General features: G+C 41.7%; 2 protein-coding genes across 3 annotated transcripts in view; one reads left to right on the top strand and one right to left on the bottom strand.

Annotated features, from left to right (window-relative positions):
- Positions 1–21,474, bottom strand: part of LOC130928951 (gastrula zinc finger protein XlCGF57.1-like) — a 107,554-nt gene that overhangs the window by 37,709 nt on the left and 48,371 nt on the right. The gene's annotated exons all lie outside the window — the stretch shown is intronic.
- LOC130928938 (oocyte zinc finger protein XlCOF6-like) overlaps positions 1–21,474 on the top strand; it is a 31,673-nt gene that overhangs the window by 3,764 nt on the left and 6,435 nt on the right. For both annotated transcript variants that reach the window (XM_057855768.1, XM_057855767.1), the window contains exons 2-3: positions 6,929–7,306; positions 13,293–13,643. In XM_057855768.1, coding sequence (XP_057711751.1) covers positions 6,982–7,306; positions 13,293–13,643 — 676 coding nt within the window. In that variant the 5' untranslated portion in view covers positions 6,929–6,981. The remainder of the gene's footprint in view (positions 1–6,928; positions 7,307–13,292; positions 13,644–21,474) is intronic.

The following is a 21,474-nucleotide window of genomic DNA, read 5'->3' as shown; positions in this document are numbered from 1 at the left end:
ACAAGAAACTGACCTGTTTATATAATGACAAACACAAAACTTATAAATAACAAACAGAAATGGCATAGTCAGTCAGTAAAACATGCAAATAATATTGTAAACTGTCTTAAAAAAGCAAAAAAAACAAACAACCTCAGTGGAAAATCCCACAAACCCCCCAAGCTATTAGATGCTTTTAAGATTTTAAAACCGTAAATAAAATACTCCAGTCCCCATTCTGTATCAGCAGCGTTAAACTACATTCAATTCATTTAATTTTGCGAATCAACTGTTAAAGCTGTTAAAATTGCTCCCGTTATTCCATAATTTCCTTTCTGTCTACTTTGGACATGTGAAAGTTTTAAAACTGTTTTGAAGATAGATTCAAGTCAAAATTTTGCCGATTTAGGAGTATTTTCGATAAAAAGTTAATTAGGTTCGCTTGGAAGGTTCACAACAGCCTACTAGGGAAGTCTTCTGCATCTAGTTTTCAATACTTCAATGTTGCTAACGCAGTCGAGTCTGTCGTTTTGCATCTAGCTCTATATACATATGATATCTATTATCTCCAGTAAAACGACGTTGTTGTAGTTTGTAGCGGCTGTCAGCAGGAGTCAGGTATTCTTGTGTTTTTTATCCAGCGGCATGAGTTGAGCTAAAGCTGTGAGTTGAGCATTGGCATTACCCGGGTCTATGACAAGCATGATGTTTACTTTCGGGACGCAATGCGGTCAGTTTTTCATTGCGTCCCGAAGACTGCGCTGTGTATTAGTTCCGCTTTACTTGATATATTTCAATAATCGGAATTTGGATGTTTGTGAATCGTTCTCAGATCTTCCACGGCCGAATCGCTCAAGGATGTAATGACGGCTGGGCATGTTGTACCGTGGTTCTAAGTGTTGGATGGTGCGTCTTTACTCACGAGAGATAATGGCTCGTCATCCAGACTGAATTCTTCAGCAATGACTCTTGTTATTCCCTGGGCTTTGGGACTGTCGAGTGCCAGTTTCTCACGCATAGCAAAAGTTTCTGCTCGTGTTAGTTGGGTAGGACCTTTCTTTTTGTCTTCGGTTTTCTTAACATACTCCTTATATTGTTTGTGGTGGTATTTCACTAAATGCTTGATTAAGTTGGTTGTATTAAAACTTCTTACAGCTTTACCACCACGCTTGACTTTATTGTGGCATATGTTGCACTCTGCCTCTTCGTCTTTGTCGTCCTTTAAGGCGAAATGATCCCACACAGTTGACATTTTTACCGATAAAGTCTCTTGGTAAATTGGGACACGGTAATGTAGTTTGTTGAAGGTGTGCCCTAAAACGCGGACTGGATTTTAGGGAAACCGAAGCAAAAACTGGAATGGATTATGTAAATCGGTGCGCTGGAAAACCCGGACCGGACTTTAAAAAAGTTTGGATCGGAATTTTTCCGTGTCGGGCGAGCCGATACCGATGCAGATTTTTTTGCCCATATCGGTCTTCGATCTGATCCAAATATCGGATCGGGACATCTCTACTTCTTAACCTCCCGAACGGTATTTTAAGTCAACGGAATTAGTCTGGCTTTTGTCATTTCCCAGCCCCGGCTTAGATGGAGGAAAGAGCTTAAACAAACATGTACGTAAAATGCGTAGCTGATTACAGCTACATTACCCTACGTAATAATTAGGGCTGTCAAAATTATCGCGTTAACGGGCGGTAATTAATTTTTCTAATTAATCACGTTAAAATATTTAACGCAATTCACGCATATGTCCCGCTCATACAGTATTCTGCCTTTTGGTAAGTTTTACAGCAAGGCTTTTCGTGCTGTCTAATCGTGAACTCTTGTGGTCGCTTTGCGACATGGTTTATTGTTTTCTTACCAGTTCAATATGGCTGCACGACATCTCGGGCTGACGCCTACTTTGTAATGTTGTGCTTATATGATCCTTGGGCAAGATTTGTCCGTAAGTATGGTTGTTGTAAAGAATGTACATATTATGTTAGTAAGCGAAATGTTATATTTTTTGTATGGGACGCCTTTTGTTTATGTTTAGTGAACCTGTATAGCGTGCTAAGCTAACGTTGTTGCTAATGCAATGCTTGTGTACTTTTTTTGTAGTTTTACGATGGTCTAAAGAGGACAATGGTTTGAGGCCATTTTGTTAATAAATCAGATGAAAAAGGAAGAAGTCTGATTATTAAGGCGTCGTTCACTAGCTGTCTAGCTTTGAAAAAGTAGACGCTTCGGAGTGAGGACAGCATAGACAGATTTAAATGACAGTAGAGTGAAATGCCCACTACAGTCCTTATGTACCGTATGTTGAATGTATATATCCATCTTGTGTCTTATCTTTCCATTCCAACAATTTATTTTACAGAATATATATATAATTTACAGAAAAATATGGCATATTTTATAGATGGTTTGAATTGTGATTAATTGCGATTAATTACGATTAATTAATTTTTAAGCTGTAATTAACTCGATTAAAAATTGTAATCGTTTGACAGCCCTAGTAATAATACTTTTTTTGTCTTGTAGCAATTGTACTACTTACATCTCATAGTCCTTCTTTTTCCTTTTATTTGGCCCTAATATGAACTACATTAACACAACAATACTAGTACTTCTGTTTATGGACCAATGGCATATGTTTGCATAGGGAAGTTAGGGACATAACACTAGGAACTTTTCAGGATGCTCATATTGTCCCCACGAACTTTTAGGCAACCTTATTTGCATTATATAATGAGTTCAGTTAAAGAGGTCATTTAGATTGTCTTCACATATTTTGTAAGGATAGAATTGACCCTACCATTATTAAGTGAATTACTTTCATTCTGTTCAGACTTACAATGACACCTTTTTTTTCCCCTCAAACGCACGTTTAATTGGCTGATGACTAGTTAAATTCCTTTGTTTTCAGTATAAATCTGATAGAAATAAGTGAAATTATCTGCCAGTGCTTCAAGTAAATTTTACTCAGATTTCTTGAAATAAGAAAAAACGGCTATCTGAAAATAATTTTAACACTCTTATTTTAAGGAAAAAGTGAGTATATTTAATCTTTAAAAAAAAACGCTTTTATTTCGTCAAACGTGTTCTTTATTCGGGAAGTTATAATGTTCAAAACAGTATTTGAAATAATTTTCTCCCTTGATTTTGGTGGAAAATGACCAAACTTTAGATGTATGGGCTTAATAAAAACAAATGATAATATTTACCTAAAGTAAATTGAATAATCTGACCCATTAATCTGTTAACTAGTCTTTAACACTCAAAACAAGATGGAAAAAAATATTCAAATAGATTTAAGAAAAACATCAGATTAAAACGTTATAAATTTGCATTGTGACAGTTAGTACAAGTCAATACAGATTTATTTTTACATTGATCATTTAGCCTATCAATTAATTGGGTTCATATTGGTCAGAAATGAAGCCCTGACCCCCGTTCACCTATCAGTTTGGTTTTATTAACGTCCTGGCCCCAGCAAAAAGTGGACATGCAGGTTATTCCGTTGTATCGTCCCCACCAATATTGAGACCAAACCTACGCCCTTGTAATGGACCCATTTCAAGGTGTAGGGCAGATAAATGGTAAATGGTGTTATACTTGTATAGCGCTTTTCCACCTCTCAAGGCGCTCAAAGCGCTTTACACTACATTGCCATCTACCTACTGGTGACTCAGCACCAGGAGCAATATGTGGTTCAGTATCTTGCTCAAGGATACTTAGGCGAGTTCATCAGGGCAGAGAATCGAACCCACAACCTCTGGGTTTGGGGACTACTAAACTACTCTACTACTGAGCCACACCATCCCCGAGCTATGTCCAAAGTTTTGGCCGGGGGCCAAATGCGGCCCGTGGTCAACTTTCATTTGGCCCCTAGCCTCTATCATAAAATCAATAACGTCTGCCCCACACACAGACTTAATAAATTGGTCAGCAGTACTGCTACCAGCAATATGTATCTCACACACTAAATGCTGCTCCTCATTTACCCACGAAAAGGCAGCAGCACTCTAAGCAACATTGCCCCCATTTACTCCCAATTTTCTAAAATGGCGACAATCAACAAAAAAAAAAAAGTTGACTGCGACGGCCGACGCGTCAAGGATAGGTGGAAATTGGACGATTTCTTCACTAAAATACGCAACAACTGTCTGCCTCATTTGCAAAAAGACAGTCGCTGTGTTTAAAGAGTTCAATGTGAGGCGATATTACCGAACAAGACACACTGACATGGTCGACAAGATTACAGGGAAGATACGTAGTGAGAAATTAAAGCAATTTGAAGCTAGTTTAATTTGACAGCAGCAGTATTTCGCAACAGAACGCTACAAAGTTTAGTTGCGAGATTGTTGAAATTAGTAATTAAAAAAATAATAAAGCAAATGTGACACACAGAATGGCTTGAAAAATGTGCTTAAATATATTGTTCGACATAAAGGACGTCAGCTAAGGTCGGCCCCCCAAATTTTTACCACACCAAATCTGGCCCCCTTTGCAAAAAGTTTGGACACTCCTGGTGTAGAGGGAAATTCTAATTGCCATGTAAAGAGTTTTACTAGTTTTGGTGAGAAGATGAACAGTTTTTTGTTGTTGTTCGTGAACTACCGTTCCACACAAACGCACATTGAGCTACCACTTAGCTTAGCAAGGAGAGGTTTGAGAGACATTTTTCGAGTGTCCCTGAGCTCGCGAAACTTAAAAAACGCATTCATCAAGGTTTCGTCAGGCGTGATTGCGTATATCCGTCCGCTGCAATAGCTCTGCCCCTCTGCTATTGAATGCGTTGTTGACATTAGCGTGGCAGCGCTCTGACCCGCCGCTCGGTGCAAATTCATTCAAACTTTCCTTTCTGTCCAAGACTGCTGTCCACCCACCGCTCACTTTTGCCGAAAAGTCCGATCCAAAATACAGTAATGCCCCGGATGGGGGGGAAAGAAGGAGAGCAGTCTGTATTGGCTTAGCTACTTTATTGTGGCAACAATAATAAAGAAAAAGAATAACAAAATAACAGTGGGCTTCCGCGACATGCGACCGGTATCTCCTTCTCGCCGATCATCTCTTAAGGGAGCCTGGTGTAGTTACGGACATTACAATACACAATGATAGGTTGCCGCTGAAACCTTCACACTAGGCTGCTGCTCGTTTGAAACGGCCTTAATAAAAAATAAAAAAAGAAAACATTTCATTTGCACGGCGTGGCTGCTTTTATTTTGGTGTGACGGTGCGCCACCATATTTAAGGTGTAGGGGAAACCCTGGATTTAGAATTCAGCACATTGAGGGGGAAGATTCAGAACAAGGAAAATTTGACAGAGAGCAGCAAAATGTCATAATTGTTTAAATTTCTCTACTCCAATATTTTTACAGGATATTCTTTTTTATCTAAGTATTTTTCCCCAATTACTAAATAAATGGTATGGTCATGACAAATAACAGTCTTGTGCCACATGGAATATGAAATTTTAAAAACGCATTTCTTCAGTACGACAGGGAAAAATCACTACGTAATGGTCTTAACGTCCGACTTCTTAACCTCCCGAACAGTATTTTAAGTCAACGGAGTTAGTCTGGCTTTTGTCATTTCCCAGCCCCGGCTTCGGAGATGGAGGAAAGCGCGTAAACAAAACAAGAGGCATGACAGCTAGCCGATATGCTAACTCGAACAAAGTGGCTGTTCCAATCTTTTTCGCCTTTCGAAAATGAAAAATCACACAAAACTACACTGACTCATGTCACACACAACGGTGGGATTGATTGTCTTCACCGATCGGCCAGCCCCCGGCAGTGAGCGAGTTTCGACTCGTCGTTCCCCTGCTGCGGGCAGGATTGCTCGTTGCCGGGGAAGCAGCTGCAGAATGTCCGCCGAGTGGCTGTTCCATTCTTTTTCGCCTTTTGAAAACGAAAAATCACACAAAACTACCCCGATTCATGTCACACACGGCGGCGTGGTTGATTGTCTTCACCGATTAACCAGCCCCTGGCGGCGAGCAAGTTTTGGCTCGTCGTTCTGCTGCATCCCCGGGGGGCGGGCAGCAGGCAGTGCTCGTCGCCGAGAGAAGGGAGAGAGGGAATGACTGCCGAAAATAGCGCATTCTCCTTGGACAAACCGGCCGACGTTGGAACGGGGGGCTGCTCTGGCCCAAGCCGAGGAAACCGCTATGTGGCCGGGCACGCGAATAAGGCAGAGGGGGCTGGAAGTCTGGACGATATGGAGAACCGCAGATGAGAAGAGCAGGGGGATGCCTGAGCATAAGCCGAGTATAGTGCTCGCTCGACGGGCACGTGAAGAGGAGGGAAGAAGGGCTGCTTGCAGGGAGGAGCTTTCTCGCAGGGATAGGAGTTTTCAAGGCAGAGCGCTAGGCTTTGGCTGCGCCCCGGGCATTTTACATTGTGGGAGCTTTTCATTTGGATTGAATGTTTTAGCGTATTGAATTGAAGAGGGTATATCGAACGGTCTAGACAAATTCAGTATTGTTGCATCCCTTATGACAACTCATTGAGTCAGTGAGAGGCTGTTCCCTTCAGCATGAGCGTCAACGCGAGAGTACTCAATCAAGCATGTTATAAAGACAATAATTTTTCATCTTTCTTGTTTAAAAATAATTCACATTAGAAGTTGGACAGTAACCAACAAAAGTTCCAACAAAACAACAAAAAGACTTTTTTTCGGTATCTGATCGGGACTCGGTAACGGCAGATTCTCAAAATCAGGTGACTCACACAAATATGCGATCGGGACACCCCTACTTATGTTTGTGTCGTAGTTATTAAAATGTAATGTCAAGCAATTTAAATTACATTGTGTCATTGTGACTGACAACAAGATACGAATAAATACAAAATTGTCACGGAGGAATATTTCTGAAGAATGAAAAATATTTTGGGGACAGAATATGGCAAAAGAAGAAATAAAATTTCGCCCACGTGTGATTATGGTCTTGGTCTTGCAGATATCAGTCAAGCACATCGTCCTGAACGCCAAGAGCCGCTACACGTCAAGAAGATGGAGGAAGAATCCATCCACATTAAAGAGGAGCAGAAGGAGTATTTCATTACAGTGGAGAACCCCCACATTGAGGAGGAGCAGCAACCTCATCCCCTTAAAACGGAGGAGGAGGAGGACCATCCATATGTTAAAGTGGAGGTGGTGGACATCCCCAAGTGGACTGGTGAGCCCTTGAAAAGTGAAGATGGAGGTCCGAGTGAGGCCAGCAGGGGGGCGGAGCCTCCGAGTGGCATCAGCAGCAGTTCGAAAGAAGGATTCAGAGCAGACAACCTCGTCGCTCGACCATCACAAAGTGACGACTTCACATCACACTCGCTGTTCTGTGAGTATCAACGTTACTCACCTTCAGCTGGAACTGTCATTTGGTGGCATTCATTCCATCCATTTAGTTTTTATGCAATAGTGTGTCCAATCCTTGTTTTTTGACGATATGACTGACTCATTTTGACATCTGAACATTAGCGTGAGTTTAAGGTGCAACACAACTTATGAAACTGAAGTGTGTGTATAGTGAGTGTCTACAGAACAAGCATGTGTACCATAATTGTGTGAAGACAAGCACATGGCGCAAAACACTCAAGTTTTGCTCCGAGACTCCTAATTTCGCCAAATTACAAAAATGGCTTATAGTCAGGGGTGCACATAAGTGGTCCGCATGCGCGCATGCATACTGGACGTAGACAAACGCGCTGGCCCTCAACGGCTTCCATACGCTTTTGCGTACCGATGACTGAGCACTGTATTTGCGGTGGACACGAGAAAATAACTTCTCAAAATGTCGAAGAGGCAGGCCACACTGAGTAATTACTTCCGTGTTCCCCCACCCCCGTCAAAAGACAGAGACGTCACCGGAGCTACCGAAAAAAAGGACTTTAGCTGAAAAGTGGCTACAGGAGGTACCATGGCTAGAAGCAAATGATGGTCGCACGGAAATGCGGTACAAAATGTGCCGTGAGAATCCCAATGTCGCCGATAAGAGCACCGCATTTTATGTAGGGTCAAAGAATTTCAGCCATCCAAACTTTGAAAAGCACGAAAAAAACAGAGAGCATGTGGACTCCACTCGCCCTATGGACAAGTGGCGGAATAAAGGTAATGAACAGCGACATGCACTGACAAACGTGTTTTTGCTCGCATTTTACAAAGCTAAACATGCACGTTCAATGAGGTCTTATGAGGAGGATATCCCACTTTTAAAAAGGCTTGGAGTTAATGTGGGAGCCGCATAATTCCCTTTATTTTGAATTGGTGCTTTTTATTTCTTTACATTTCACAATTTTGTTGTGCTAGTTGATGTTAATCAAGCATTAATTGTTAATATAATTAATTAAAGTTAATTGGCTCTAAGTAAAGCTTGTCATAAATTTATCGCATAAGGCGGGTCGGCTCTCAAGCTCATTGAAGCCCAAGTCACATCTCCAGGTCCTCCTCTGAGAACCTGAGCAAAAAAATTATGTGCACCCCTGCTTATAATCTGAAAATACTGTAGATCTTGAAGAGGAAGTACCCCCCCACTATGTAATTTCATTGTCAGCAGCAGTAAGGAATGCCTATCTGTAGTAATCAGGTGGTCTTTCTCGGATGATGCCAACATATGCGTTGAGGCTTCTTGAGGTAAAGCACAGAGAAGCTATTGTCGTCATCATCATGCTGTTTATTGTTTCCTTTTCGCACAACTGATACCCGGGGGCTGAAACTGTCTGCGGTCCAAAATTGTCCCTACAAACTGACGTTGCTCCAAACCACCGCCCAACAATTGTTGCAATCTTTATTGTTGTGTAGCCCTTATTCCAGCAATTGTGCGTTTCTACTCAGGACGTATTGAAGGGTAATGTTTACAAACGCTTCCATGTGTAAACGAGGAGCAGAAATATCACGTCAGTATTGTTTGCCTCTGTGGTTTACAAAAAAAAGGCTGGTTTTGTGAAATACCAACAGTGCTGTCCTGCTCATTAATGTTCCGCTGGGGTTCAAATCAAATTTGCTGGACAGATGACATGTTTATGTCGCTAATGAGTCTTAGTCTGAAAGCCAGGCAACGCCACCCGTTGATTTCGCTGCCCAGAGTACATTGCGACGATGGCGACCTACTCGTTAAACTCATTTTTATACATTTTCTAAAACGAAAACATCGTGAGGGTTTTTAATATCAAACTCCCGTAATTTCCCGAATATATCGCGCACTGTTTTTCCCCAAAATCAACTTGTAAAATCATGGTGCGCATTAAAAACTGGTACATGGATGGGGACAGAAAATAAAATATATATATATATATATATATATATATATAAACCAATTTTTTAAAATTATTATTTACTCGGCAACGTTGTGTTGAAGAAACGTATGTGGCGATCCGTTGCCGACCATTATGGTGCGTGACGTCACCATTTTGTTTCGGTAATACTTCACTCTGATCGGCCGAATGATTTCGTCTGTGTTAAATTCTGCTTTTTTCACTCTTCATAAAAAACAGAATTTAGTTTCTTGAACTCATTTGAGTAAACGTTTATTGCAGCTTCGCAACGGGCAGTAATTAATTTTTTTAATTGAGCACGTTAAAATATTTGACGCAATTAACGCACATGCCCCGCTCAGATTAAAATGACAGCACAGTGCAATGTCGACTTGTTACTTGTGTTTTTGGTAGTTTTGTCGCCCTCTGCTGGCCCTTGGGTGCGACTGATTTTATGGGCTTCAGCACCCATGAGCATTGTGTAAATATTGACATCAATGGCAGACCACTATGTTTTGATTGAAAATTTTACAAATTTTATTAAAACGAAAACATTAAGAGGGGTTTTAATATAAAATTTCTATAACTTGTACTAACATTTATCTTTTAAGAACTACAAGGTCTTTCTATCCATGGATCGCTTTAACAGAATGTTAATGTTATCTTGTTGATTTGTTATAATAAATACAGTACTTATGTACCGTATGTTGAATATATATATTAATCTTTTGTCTTATCTTTCCATTGCAACAAGAATTTATAGAAAAATATGGCATATTTTATAGATGGTTTGAATTGCGGTTAATTACAATTAATTTTTAAGCTGTAATTAACTTGATTAAAATTTTTAATCGTTTGACAGCCCTAGTAATTTTATTTCCTGTTTCAGTTGTATTTGTTTTAACTTTTGTAAACGTGTCGGGCAAGGCAAGCCCCATGGTAACAATAAAAACACACGTCTGGCAAAAATCAATGAAGCAGGTGATGTGGTGGCAACAGTGTACAGTTTTTATATTTTGGTGCACTTATTTTAACAATAACAATAACTCCTTAAAATCTGTCAGAGAATATTTGGGGGGAAAAAAAGACCAAATCACAGCACCGAAAACAAACCCAATCCAAGACCACAATGGGAAAAAAAGGGAAGCCTAGTCAAGAGGTCGTCTGATTAAGGTGACCTGATTAAAAAGGGAAGCTTGACTAAACAGCAGTGGCCCGAAGCAGCTCTCAATCCACCTGGTCACAGCTAACAACAACATCAGGTTAAAACATTCAACACAATCACCCACAAGAAATTCAAGAGTACCTTACACTCCGCCAGCTCCGCTCAAAGCTGGTTCTCAGCAGGTCTCGTGTCTTCCAAGGCAAATAACTTGGCTCATGCACAGGTGCTGACCATGAGCCAATATATAGTGCCTGATGGAGGAGTGGCAGTCAATTAAGCCCGCTCACAAATGACTTGTCTGGGTGATGGCGGCGGAGATGAGTGGTTGGTCATGTTGCCCATGATGTAGGGTATTGTTGTAAGGCAATACTTGCACACAGTTTTTGTTTTAATCACAAATTTCTTACCCCGATCATTGTAATCAACAGCAAACCCAAAATGCTGCCACACAGCAGATCTGTACAACGATGAAGCCGCCTCCTCAAACTATTGTCTTTCCTCGCTAGCCAAGATCCTCATGTCTGTCACCTCTGCCACAAACAAAAGCAGCGTGGTTGACCCCGCCCTCTAGGCATTTTAGGGGGTGGAGGGGAGAAGGGCTGCTTGCAGGGAGGAGCTTTCTATGAGCTTTTTTTAAGGCAGGCTTAGGGTTCAACGGTTCAATACAAAATTGAGTATTTTTGCATCCCTAGTGGCAACTCATTGTGTCAAGGGAGGCTGTTCTCTACAGCGTGAGCGTCAAAGCGTGAGTGGATTCACTCAATTGAGCGTTTTATAAAGACAATAATTTTTCTATTCTTGTTGAAAAATAATTCACATTATGAAGATTGCCTGGTGGGACAGTAACATGTTTGGAACTTTTGTTGTAAAAACTCACAGAAATATGCAATTGGGACATCCCTACTTATGTTTGTGTCTTAGGTACTAAAATGTTGGGATGTCCCGATCCAGGTTTTTGCACTTCCGATCCGATACCGATATTGTTTTGCACTTCCGATCCGATACCGATACCGGCCGATACCGACCTATCTGAGCATGTGTTAAAGTTTAAAGTTATTTAGCCTCCTTACTTAGTTGTCAGACTCATGTTTAAAAAGGTTTTAGTACTCTTGATAACATCTAGCCAGCTGAATTACGTGAGTTTGAATAACACACAACGGTTGGTAACAAGAAACTGACCTGTTTATTCAGTGACAAACACAAAACATTATAAATAACAAACAGAAATGGCATAGTCAGTCAGTAAAACGTGCAAATAATATTGTAAACTGTCTTAAAAAAGCAAAACATACCAACAACCTCAGTGGAAAATCCCACAAATCCCCCAAGCTATTAGATGCTTTTAATGTTTCGTGCATTGGTTAAAAAAATTGTATAAAAAGCCTCTCAGGTTTAAATAAACGACTATTTCATTATCAAGTTAACATTTTAAAACAGTAAATAAAATACTCAAGTCCCCATTCTGTATCAGCAGCTTTAAACTACATTCAATTCATTTAATTTTGCGAATCAACTGTTAAAGTTGTTAAAATTGCTCCCGTAATTCCATAATTTCCCTTCTGTCTACTTTCGACATGTGAAAGTTTTAAAACTGTTTTGAAGATAGATTCAAGTCAAGATTTTGCCGATTTAGGAGTATTTTAGATAAAAACGTTAATTAGGTTCGCTTGGAAGGTTCACAACAGCCTACTAGGGAAGTCTTCTGCTTTAAGATGGCGGCTGTTTACTAACGCATCTGGTTTTCAATACTTCAGTGTTGCTAACGCAGTCGAGTCTGTCGTGTAGCATCTGGTTCTATATACATATGATATCTATTATCTCCAGTAAAACGACGTTGACGTAGTTTGTTGCGGCTGTCAGCAGAAGTCAGGTGTGTTTTTTTATCCAGCGGCATGAATTGAGCTAAAGCCATGAGCTGAGCATTGGCATTTCCCGGGTCTAAGACAAGTTATGTTTACTTTCGGGACGCAATGCGGTCAGTTTCTCATTGCGTCCCGAAGACCGCGCTGTGTATTAGTTCCGCTTTACTTGACATATTTCAATAATCGGAATTTGGATGTTTGTGAATCGTTCTCGAATCTTCAGCAGCCGAATCGTGTGTTGGATGGTGCGTCTTTGCTCACGTGAGATAATAGCTCATCATCCAGAATGAATTCTTCGGCAATGACTCTTGTTATTCCCTGGGCTTTGGTACTGTCGAGTGCCAGTTTGTCACGCATAGCAAAAGTTTCTGCCAGTGTTAGTTGCGTAGGACCTTTCTTTTTGTCTTCGGTTTTCTTAACATACTCCTCATATTGATTGTGGTGGTATTTCGCTAAATGCTTGATTAGGTTGGTTGCATTAAAACTTCTTACAGCTTTACCACTACGCTTGACTTTATTGTGGCATATGTTGCTTTCTGCCTCTTCGTCTTTGTCGTCCTTTAAGGTGAAATGATCCCACACAGCTGACATTTTTACCGATAAAGTCTCTCGGTAAATTGGGAGACGGTAATGTAAATGTAGTGTGTTGAAGGTGTGCCGTAAAATGCGGACCCGATTTTAGGGAAACCGAAGCAAAAATTGGAATGGATTATGTAAATCGGTGCGCTGGAAAACCCTGACCGGACTTTAAAAAAAAAAAAATCTGGATCGGAATTTTTCCCGTGTTCCGATCCGATACCGATGCGCATTTTTTTGCCCATATCGGCGTCCGATCCGATCCAAATATCGGATCGGGACATCTCTACTAAAATGTAATTTCAAGCAATTTGAATTAACATTGTGTCGTACTGGCTGACAAAGAGATACGAATAAATACAAAATCGTCACGGAGGCATATTTCTGAAACGGTAAATATTTTTGGGATAGAATATGGCAAAAGAAGAAAATTAATTTGGCCCATATGTGATTATGGTCTTGGTCTTGCAGATGTCAGTCAAGCGCATCGTCCTGAATGCCAGGAGTCTGCTTGCTTGGAAGAAGAGGAGGAGGAAGAGTTGCTACACGTAAAGAAGATGGAGAAAGAGTCCGTCCACATTAAAGTGGAGCAGGGGGAGTATTTCATTGGAGTGGTGAACCACCACATTGAAGAGCAGCAGCAACCTCATCCCCTCAAAAAGGAGGAGGATGACCCGCCATATGTTAAAGTGGAGGTGGTGGACATCCCCAGGTGGGCTGGTGAGTCCTTGAAGGGTGAAGATGGAGGTCCGAGTGAGAGAGCAGACAACCTCATCGCTCGTCCATCAGAGAGTGACGACTTCATATTACACTCACTGTCCTGTGAGTATCACGTTACTCACCTTGAGTGGAGTGCGGGGCTCTTTCTGAAGAAGCCGGAACTGTCATTTGGTGGCATTCGCTCAATCCGTTTAGTCGTCATGCGATAGTGTGTCCAATCCTTATTGTCTGATGATATGACTGACTCATTTTGACATCGGCACATAGGCGCGAGTTTAAGGTGCAACACATGTGTGTGTAAACCAATGAAATGGAAGTGTGTGTAGAATGAGCGTCTGAACAACAAGCATGTGCACCGTGATCGTGTGAAAGACAAGCACATGGTGGAAAACACTCAGGTGGCTTGAAGTTCCGTTCCGAGCACAACAATTTAAAAAAAAAATGTCAGCATTTTTCTTTTTTTTAAGGGGGGCTGTTTGAGCGGTAGGGCAATTATTGACACACTAAAAGTTGGTCAAATCATGTGAGCTGAAAAATCAAAATTTTTGAGACTTTTGATCGAGTTTCTCATTTTAAAAAAAAAAGTTTTCGACACCCGTATGAGTACATATTAAATAACAAACACTTCAAGTCATATTTTGCTGCAGAAAATTTATTTTAACAAAGGGGAGATAATTGGGCAATCTTGGAGCAGGTGAAGTTATTTTTTGTTGTTGTTTTTTTTAATCATGGAAACAAAATCAACAACGAGATCTTGAAGTGGGAGTCCGCCACATTTTTTAATTTCATAGTCAGCAGGAGTAAGGACTCGGGATGGCAATTGATAAGATTTTTACGATTCGGATTTCATTATCGATATTGCTTAACGATTTGATTCTTTATATATTCTCTTATCGATTCTAATTTGGACTAATTTACTGTATGAGGTTCTGGGTTCAATAAGTTTTATGGTTCATACGCCTCGGGGTGTCAGTTAGAACACAAGGAGCGGAGAGTGGAGTTGGTCTTTGGCACTTTTAATCCAACTTGGCAACAGGCACAACTATATACAGGCAATGGCCTTGATATGTGCATCACTCAATGAGCAGATGAGAGCATGCGTGGGAAGATGATGTATTTGTATGTGTTTGGAAGAAGATTGTAATGTGTGGCTATATGTGTGGTTTTGAAAGGAAAGAAAATTACATCATATTAGTGCTGATGCAATAAACAATGCAAATTGACTGTAAAGCAATCAATAGCACACATACAAGACTTGCACAGTATAAAAAACACAAAATTGGGGGGGCTCGAGCGCGCAGTCCTCTTGGCCATAAAAGTGGCGAAAACTAAGCACTTTACACTCATATGGATGTACAACATCATTTTAAGATGCTAAACTAACATATTCTCTCAACACAAATATGCAACTCGAATATAATGTAAACAACGCTCTCCTTGATGCAGCGAGGACGAGCTGCAGCAACCAGCCGACCTAACAGTAAAAACAAGAAACGGTTGCGTTGATAACAGCTCTAACATAAGAACTTTATGACATGAAGAGGAAATACTTGCATTCGTTCATGGACGCACACAGATTAACACTTCCTCGCTCACATTTTAACAGGTGGCCATCCTCTGCTCGAAATGCGCACCTTACGCCTATTGTCGGTCCCAGAATACGCAGTGTATGTAGGACAATAACAGAAAGTAACTGACTGGTTGCTATGGGAATGAACGCATACCCAAGGAACCTTTCTAACAGGAGTATTAAAATTGCTAATAAAATCATTTAGGATTATTTTAGATGCATATATGTTATATTTTTCTTATAGAGTATTTGACGAGGAATACGGTAGACCCATTAATAGACTTTTTGGGGAAAATACCATGTCTTTAAGTAGTCTCAAAAATAATGACCTGGCCTGTGAAAATCAATGCAAACTCACTTGGCAACGACTCTCCAGATTATACTTGGTGAGTAGTCCTTCTTTGAGTATTCATGTAATCTTACTTGCTGAGTCGAATGTGTGTAACATGCGTAAGTTACGTGACGTATAACTTGTTGATTGAAATCAATAAGAGAATTGTTAAACTGCCGAATGATTCTATGGAATTGAAACACTCCATAGGAACCGGTTCTCGATTCCTATCCCTAGTAAAGACTACCCTACCCATCTGTAGTAATCAGGTGGCCCTTCTCAGATTATGCCAACATCTTTATATCTGCCGTATGCATTGAGGCTTCTTGCGGTAACTACAGGGAAGCCACTGTCATCATCATGCACTTCATTGTTTCCTCTCGCACAACTGATACTCAGGGGGCTGAAACTGTCTGCAGTCCACGTGCCTCCACACTGACTCTCCTCCAAACTGCCACCCAACATTTGTTGCAGTCTTTGTTGTTGTGTAGCCCGTATTCCAACAATTGTGCGCTTTCTACTCGGGACGTATTCAAGGGTAATGTTTACAAATGCTTCCATGTGTAACAAGAGGAGCAGAAATGTCACGTCTGGATTGTTTGCATCCGTGGTTTGGCGACCTACTAGTTAAACTAATTTTCTAAAAATAAAAACATCGAGGGGGGTTTCAATATAGAATTATTCTACCTCATACTAACTTTTATCTTTTAAGAAGGTTCTCTTCAAGGTTATCATACTGTCAGAATCCCATACAGACATATGCCTAGCTCCATAATGTCTCTTCCTTTAGATCAGGGGTCTCCAAACCGGTCCTCGAGGGCCGCTGTGGGTCCTGGTTTTTGTTCATACCGATCAAGCACAGACCTTTTACCCAATGTGGTTTCTACTAAAACAAGCAGCACCTGACTGCAATCAACTGATTACACCTATAAAACACCAGATTGGTGAAAAGGTGTGGTCTTGTTTTGTTGGAGTGAAATTCTGCACCCGCTGCGGCCCTATGTGGAATAGTTTGGAGACCACTGCTTTAGATTTTTATATGGTGGCCAGTGTTGTTTATAATAATTAAAGTGATAACTAATTATTTTTTTAAAAGTAAGAATCTAATTCTCCCATAGAATAATTGAGTTAGTAACTAAGTTACCTCATTGTTAGACTACCGTATTTTCGGCACTATAAGGCGCACCTGAAAGCCTTCAATTTTCTCAAAAGCCGAAAGTGCGCATTATTGTCCAATGTGCCTCTTATATTGATCAAAATTGGTTAATAATGGCAAAACAAAAGCGGTTACGGGCTACAGGAGTAACTCTGTCCATGAACTGTACATCTTTTGATAAAGTACAATGAAGAGAAAAAAGTAAACCCAAACCATGTACAGAAATGACTGGTTGTTGTTGTCGTAGAGCAGGGCGGTAAACCGAAAATTTACAGTCACCGAAATTCTTCACGATGACCTACGTAATTTTGACCATGTCGGCAAATTCGGTAATTTAATAAAACAAGAAAATATAGTCTTTTCATCCCACTTTGACTCTGTGTTGTTCGGCTATGTTCATTCCCCTTTAAGAAAGCAGACAGTGTGCTTACGTATGGAGTCACGTGGTTTTCAGAAAGCCAAACAAACAGAAGCCCGGTAGGCTAACGCCAGCGGCTAACGCTACAAGTAAACGGGATGGAGTCGGGCTTAAGTTAGCTTCACCAAACTTTCACCCGACATTAAGTAAACTCTTGGCGGGTTCCAGACGGGCTTTCACCCGCTGTCCTCCCTGGTCCTCACGATTTCAGGAGAGGATTCTTTCAGTGCTTTCTTCTGGTAGCCAAGCCACAGGCTAACGCCAGCGGCTAACAGCGGCTACAAATGAACATGAAAGAGTCGGATAGCGGCTCTAACCTTGAAATTAATGAATGGACTGGGCACGGACTTCATGTAGCAATCATTATGTCGCGTTATTTGGCATCTCTGTGGAATTTCTCTGAAAGCTTTCATGATGGTAAAGCACTCAGCATAAAGTATAATCCAACAGTGAAGCCTATATATAATATGAAAGTTTAATGGCCACAGCTATTTTTCTGTATGTGTTTGCTTTATTCTGCCATCATAAAACCTTAAATTTTTCATTGGCATCAGAGCAATACAGCTTTAATCTGGTTGTGTCTGTGTGGGGGGGTGCATGTATTAAAAAAGGTTTCAGGAAAAAAAAAAACTTGATATAAACACTGGTGTTTAATAATTATGTCACAGCAGCCATTACCAATAAGTTGTCTGAAGTGTACTGTTAAAGCTGCAAGTCATTTGTGTTAGAATGACATGTTTGCACAGTCGTCATATTGATTTTTATAATGTTGTACATTTTTAAGTCATACAAGCTGTTATAAATGTTCACACTACAATTCTTATTGTTTACAAGATTTTTTTAATACTTAATGTTTAGACTGCATGTGCATTTGTTAAATTGAGAAACGGTTAATTTGTATTCCATGCATTGATTCAAATTTTCAAATTATATAACAGTCCGCTTGAGCGAATTTATCGTCATTTATCGTTATCGAGGTAAATCTGCTCAATTGATCGTGATACGTACTTAAGGCCATATCGCCCAGCCCTAGTGTGTTGACTATTGTGTCGGCAGTGTTCCTGTTGGTGCACCTGAAGCGCCAACGCGATGCTGCCATTGGTGGACTTCAGAGCAGCGGGTGTATAGAGTTATGTTTTGCATCACTGCGGTGGCAAGAAGAAGAATAAAGTGGGTTAAAGCGATTTGTTATCAAAATGCTAGAACTTATGTTTTTTTTATTTATTTATTTATTTTTTTAACCGATTTACAAATCGTGGACTGGGCCGCATAAAAGACACACATCTTTGAACTAAAATTTAACAATTAGCCGACAGGCTTTCATTACTATATCCCTATGAGAATCATGGGATTTATTCTTTAAAGCAGAGTTAAATGTATTCATATGTTAAGTGTGACGTGATGATGAAAACAAATCCACAGAAAACACCTCCTGTTTTTCCCATTCATTCATTTTCCGAGCCGCTTATCCTCACGAGGGTTACGGGGGCTCTGTTATGTCTAAGAGTAGAAATTGACAGTTTATAACTGGTCTAAAAAGGTCTATGGTAGAGCATATAACATTTTTCAATTCATATTTAGAAGGTTGCTGTTTCAAATCGTTGGCAAATCACAGTACCAGAAACTCGTAACCACAGTGAAAGAAAGTCGGTTCCGTGTTCATCGATTGGTCTGGAGAGGCTGTGTTATTTCGATTGGTCAGGAAAATCTGTGTTATTGTCTAGCGCTTGCAAATGAAGAATTGGCCGCGGAAATAAACACGGAGCCTTCCTCTTTCTGGCTTTTCAAACTCTTTATTCTTCTTCCCGCTACCCATGTAATGCAAAACACAACTATATACTGTACACTCGCGGCTCCTCAGTCTACCAATGGGAGCGTCACATTTACGCATCGGGTCCACCAAGAGGAGCCCCGTGCCGACACATCAAAGGTCAACACGGCGTCAACAACGACCCCACTTCAAAAGTCATTTTTGTACATGCTTGATGACAATCTAAATAATGATAGCGATCATAGAAGTTAGCTTCATTGGTTCTTAAGAACATTGCGTCTACTCGCTGTACTGGTGACATAACACGTTGGCATATTTACCTCCGAATACTGAGCAATTGCTAATAATTCTCGTTGAACACTTCTTCTCAATTCGTCCACGTTGGTAATGTTTAAATTTCCTTTCTTTATTTCCGATAAATGTGCATCTACTTCCTGCCTGTGACGCTGCTTCTGCTTCCTGCGCTGAGCGCTGTGCCAACATGGGAATGGTGCAACCGAGTATCAACTAGTCAGGCTGGACAGTATATGGGCGGGCACCTTTTTTTTTTAACCTGTCCTGTTCAGCTGTTTGACACGGAGAATGGAAGTCTGAGTGCCTGGTTGGGCTGAACAATTTTAATGTTACACATTGAGAGTATGACATTCTCCCATTGTGATCATTCACATACCTCGTTTATTATGACAAAACAGTGAACAGGAAAGGGTTATGGGGGAACGGAAGAAAAGAAACACAAAAGAAAGAAAAGAAACATAAACATCAACAAGAAATACATTGTCTATACTAACTACTAACATATTGGTGCTATCGTCGGCTAGATGTATTTTCGGTTGACACCATGTGGGGGGTCTGTTGACCAGGAAAAGAATGTGACGGGGGTGGGGGAGTCTATAAGCTAAGTGATTGAGAGGGGAAGACTGTACACAAATCAGCTTTGTTATCGAGAACCCAGTAATCGTGTGAATCCCTCGTGAGTGTAAGCCCATTGGCGACCGACCCTACGCCGCCCCTTTGCCAATCCCGGCACCGGGACCACCCACCCGAGCGCGCCCCGTCACATCCAACCGCACGCGAGCCCCACCAAGCGAGCGACAGCCACGCAGACGAGCGGAGACGCCACGCAGGCGTCAACCCAGGGCCACGGCCCCCACCCAGCCAGCTAGGGGGGGGGGGGTCAGCACGGCCCATCCCTCCTCCCGCAGCCCAGCAAAGGGATCCAGGGCCACCCGCACACTCATCAACTGGCCTTCATTCAGTGATGGCGAGAGGAGACGCACCACCAACCCCCCGAGCCACAGCCGTAGCCCCCCAACCGGCACGGCACGGGACCCCCAGCGGCCCACCAAGCCCAGTGCTGGGCAGGACCCTCGCCGGAGCAGGCAACATCCAGCCGATACACTGGCGCCCAGCTAGCGACCCGCGACAGAGCACAGGGCGGACATCCAGTCGGAGAAGAGGGGAAGGCAGAGGCAGGAGGACGCCGAGGAGCCGCCACGGGGTGACGCGAGATCGGAGCCCCCCCCTCCCCCCCGCGGCCGGCAGCCCAGGCAGAGGGGAGGCCACGCCCCGGGAGCCACGCCATAGAGAAAATATGTGGGACCCACCTACCACCCTATTACTGTGGCTGCCAGGTTCCCGCCTGGCAGCCATTACCCAGCACCGTGATGTGATTGTGAGGGGAGGGTAGTGCAATGTATGCATTAAAATAGGAGAGCTTGTCTTGGGGCAGTGGGACCCCAGCATGGAATTTCTACCCAGCCACCGCCCTTTGCCGGAGCTCTCCTGTGGAGTATGATGTGTTTGGTGAGTTGAAAAAGGTGCGGGGATGGCGGGGCCTGTCGTGAGGAGGTAATCGTGAGCCGGGGTGGGACTTTATGGCCCAGTCCCAACTCTCCCCGGAGAAATGAATGAGTATGTAAGTGCCAGGGTGAAAGCTATTTACAGTGCCGAAGTGAGAAGTGCGTGAGTTAAGAGGCAGGCTCCCGTGGGCGGGCCCCTTTGCTTTTCCAAAATGACTTGAACTCTCACACAATCAGAAAAACAAATGCTCCACCCAAGACCATTGGTATGGGCGGGGCTTTTGTTTTTCCGAGACGGCGCCAGCCATCAAGTACATGCAATAACAAAGCGTAATAAGTAAAAGCACAATTGGGAAAGCATTTGTAAAGTAGTTGTCTATTATTGATTGTCTTTATATGTTTGCATTTGGAAATGTTCTTTTACTGATGGCTTTTATTTGACTACATTGGTAAATGGTCTCTCTGTCTTTGTATTTCCTATTAATTTTGGCACTCCTGTGATTCCATACCCTTTTGCATCAATCTTGAGAATGTTGCACTGGTATTGATCCAAAATAGTTTAAAACCCTTCCGTATACGTCTGCCTGCAATGGCTGTGCCGTTGAAGTGAGGAAGCTTGTTGGCTTTGCAACTGTAACTAAGGGGACGGCGCTTTTGCACAAGGTCAATAGCGTACGGCACGCAACACGTCACCTTTGCTCATTAATACTCATGACGTTAGCAACTGTTGCTAGAGGGGGGTCAAACGTTTGTTCCTCATGCTAGATGCATGTAAATACTGTACAAACGAGATGTTTACTGAGCTAAACCTATCAATTCTTTTCGAAAATGATGTCTGGTGCCAAATGCACTAGTGAAGATGTGGAAGACCATAAAATTTTCAGTTAA

The sequence above is a fragment of the Corythoichthys intestinalis genome, chromosome 13 (assembly GCF_030265065.1).
Source record: "Corythoichthys intestinalis isolate RoL2023-P3 chromosome 13, ASM3026506v1, whole genome shotgun sequence".
NCBI classification, from domain to species: domain Eukaryota; kingdom Metazoa; phylum Chordata; class Actinopteri; order Syngnathiformes; family Syngnathidae; genus Corythoichthys; species Corythoichthys intestinalis.
The sequence above is the reverse complement of the archived record's forward strand: the minus strand, read 5'-3'. Positions and strand labels throughout refer to the sequence as shown.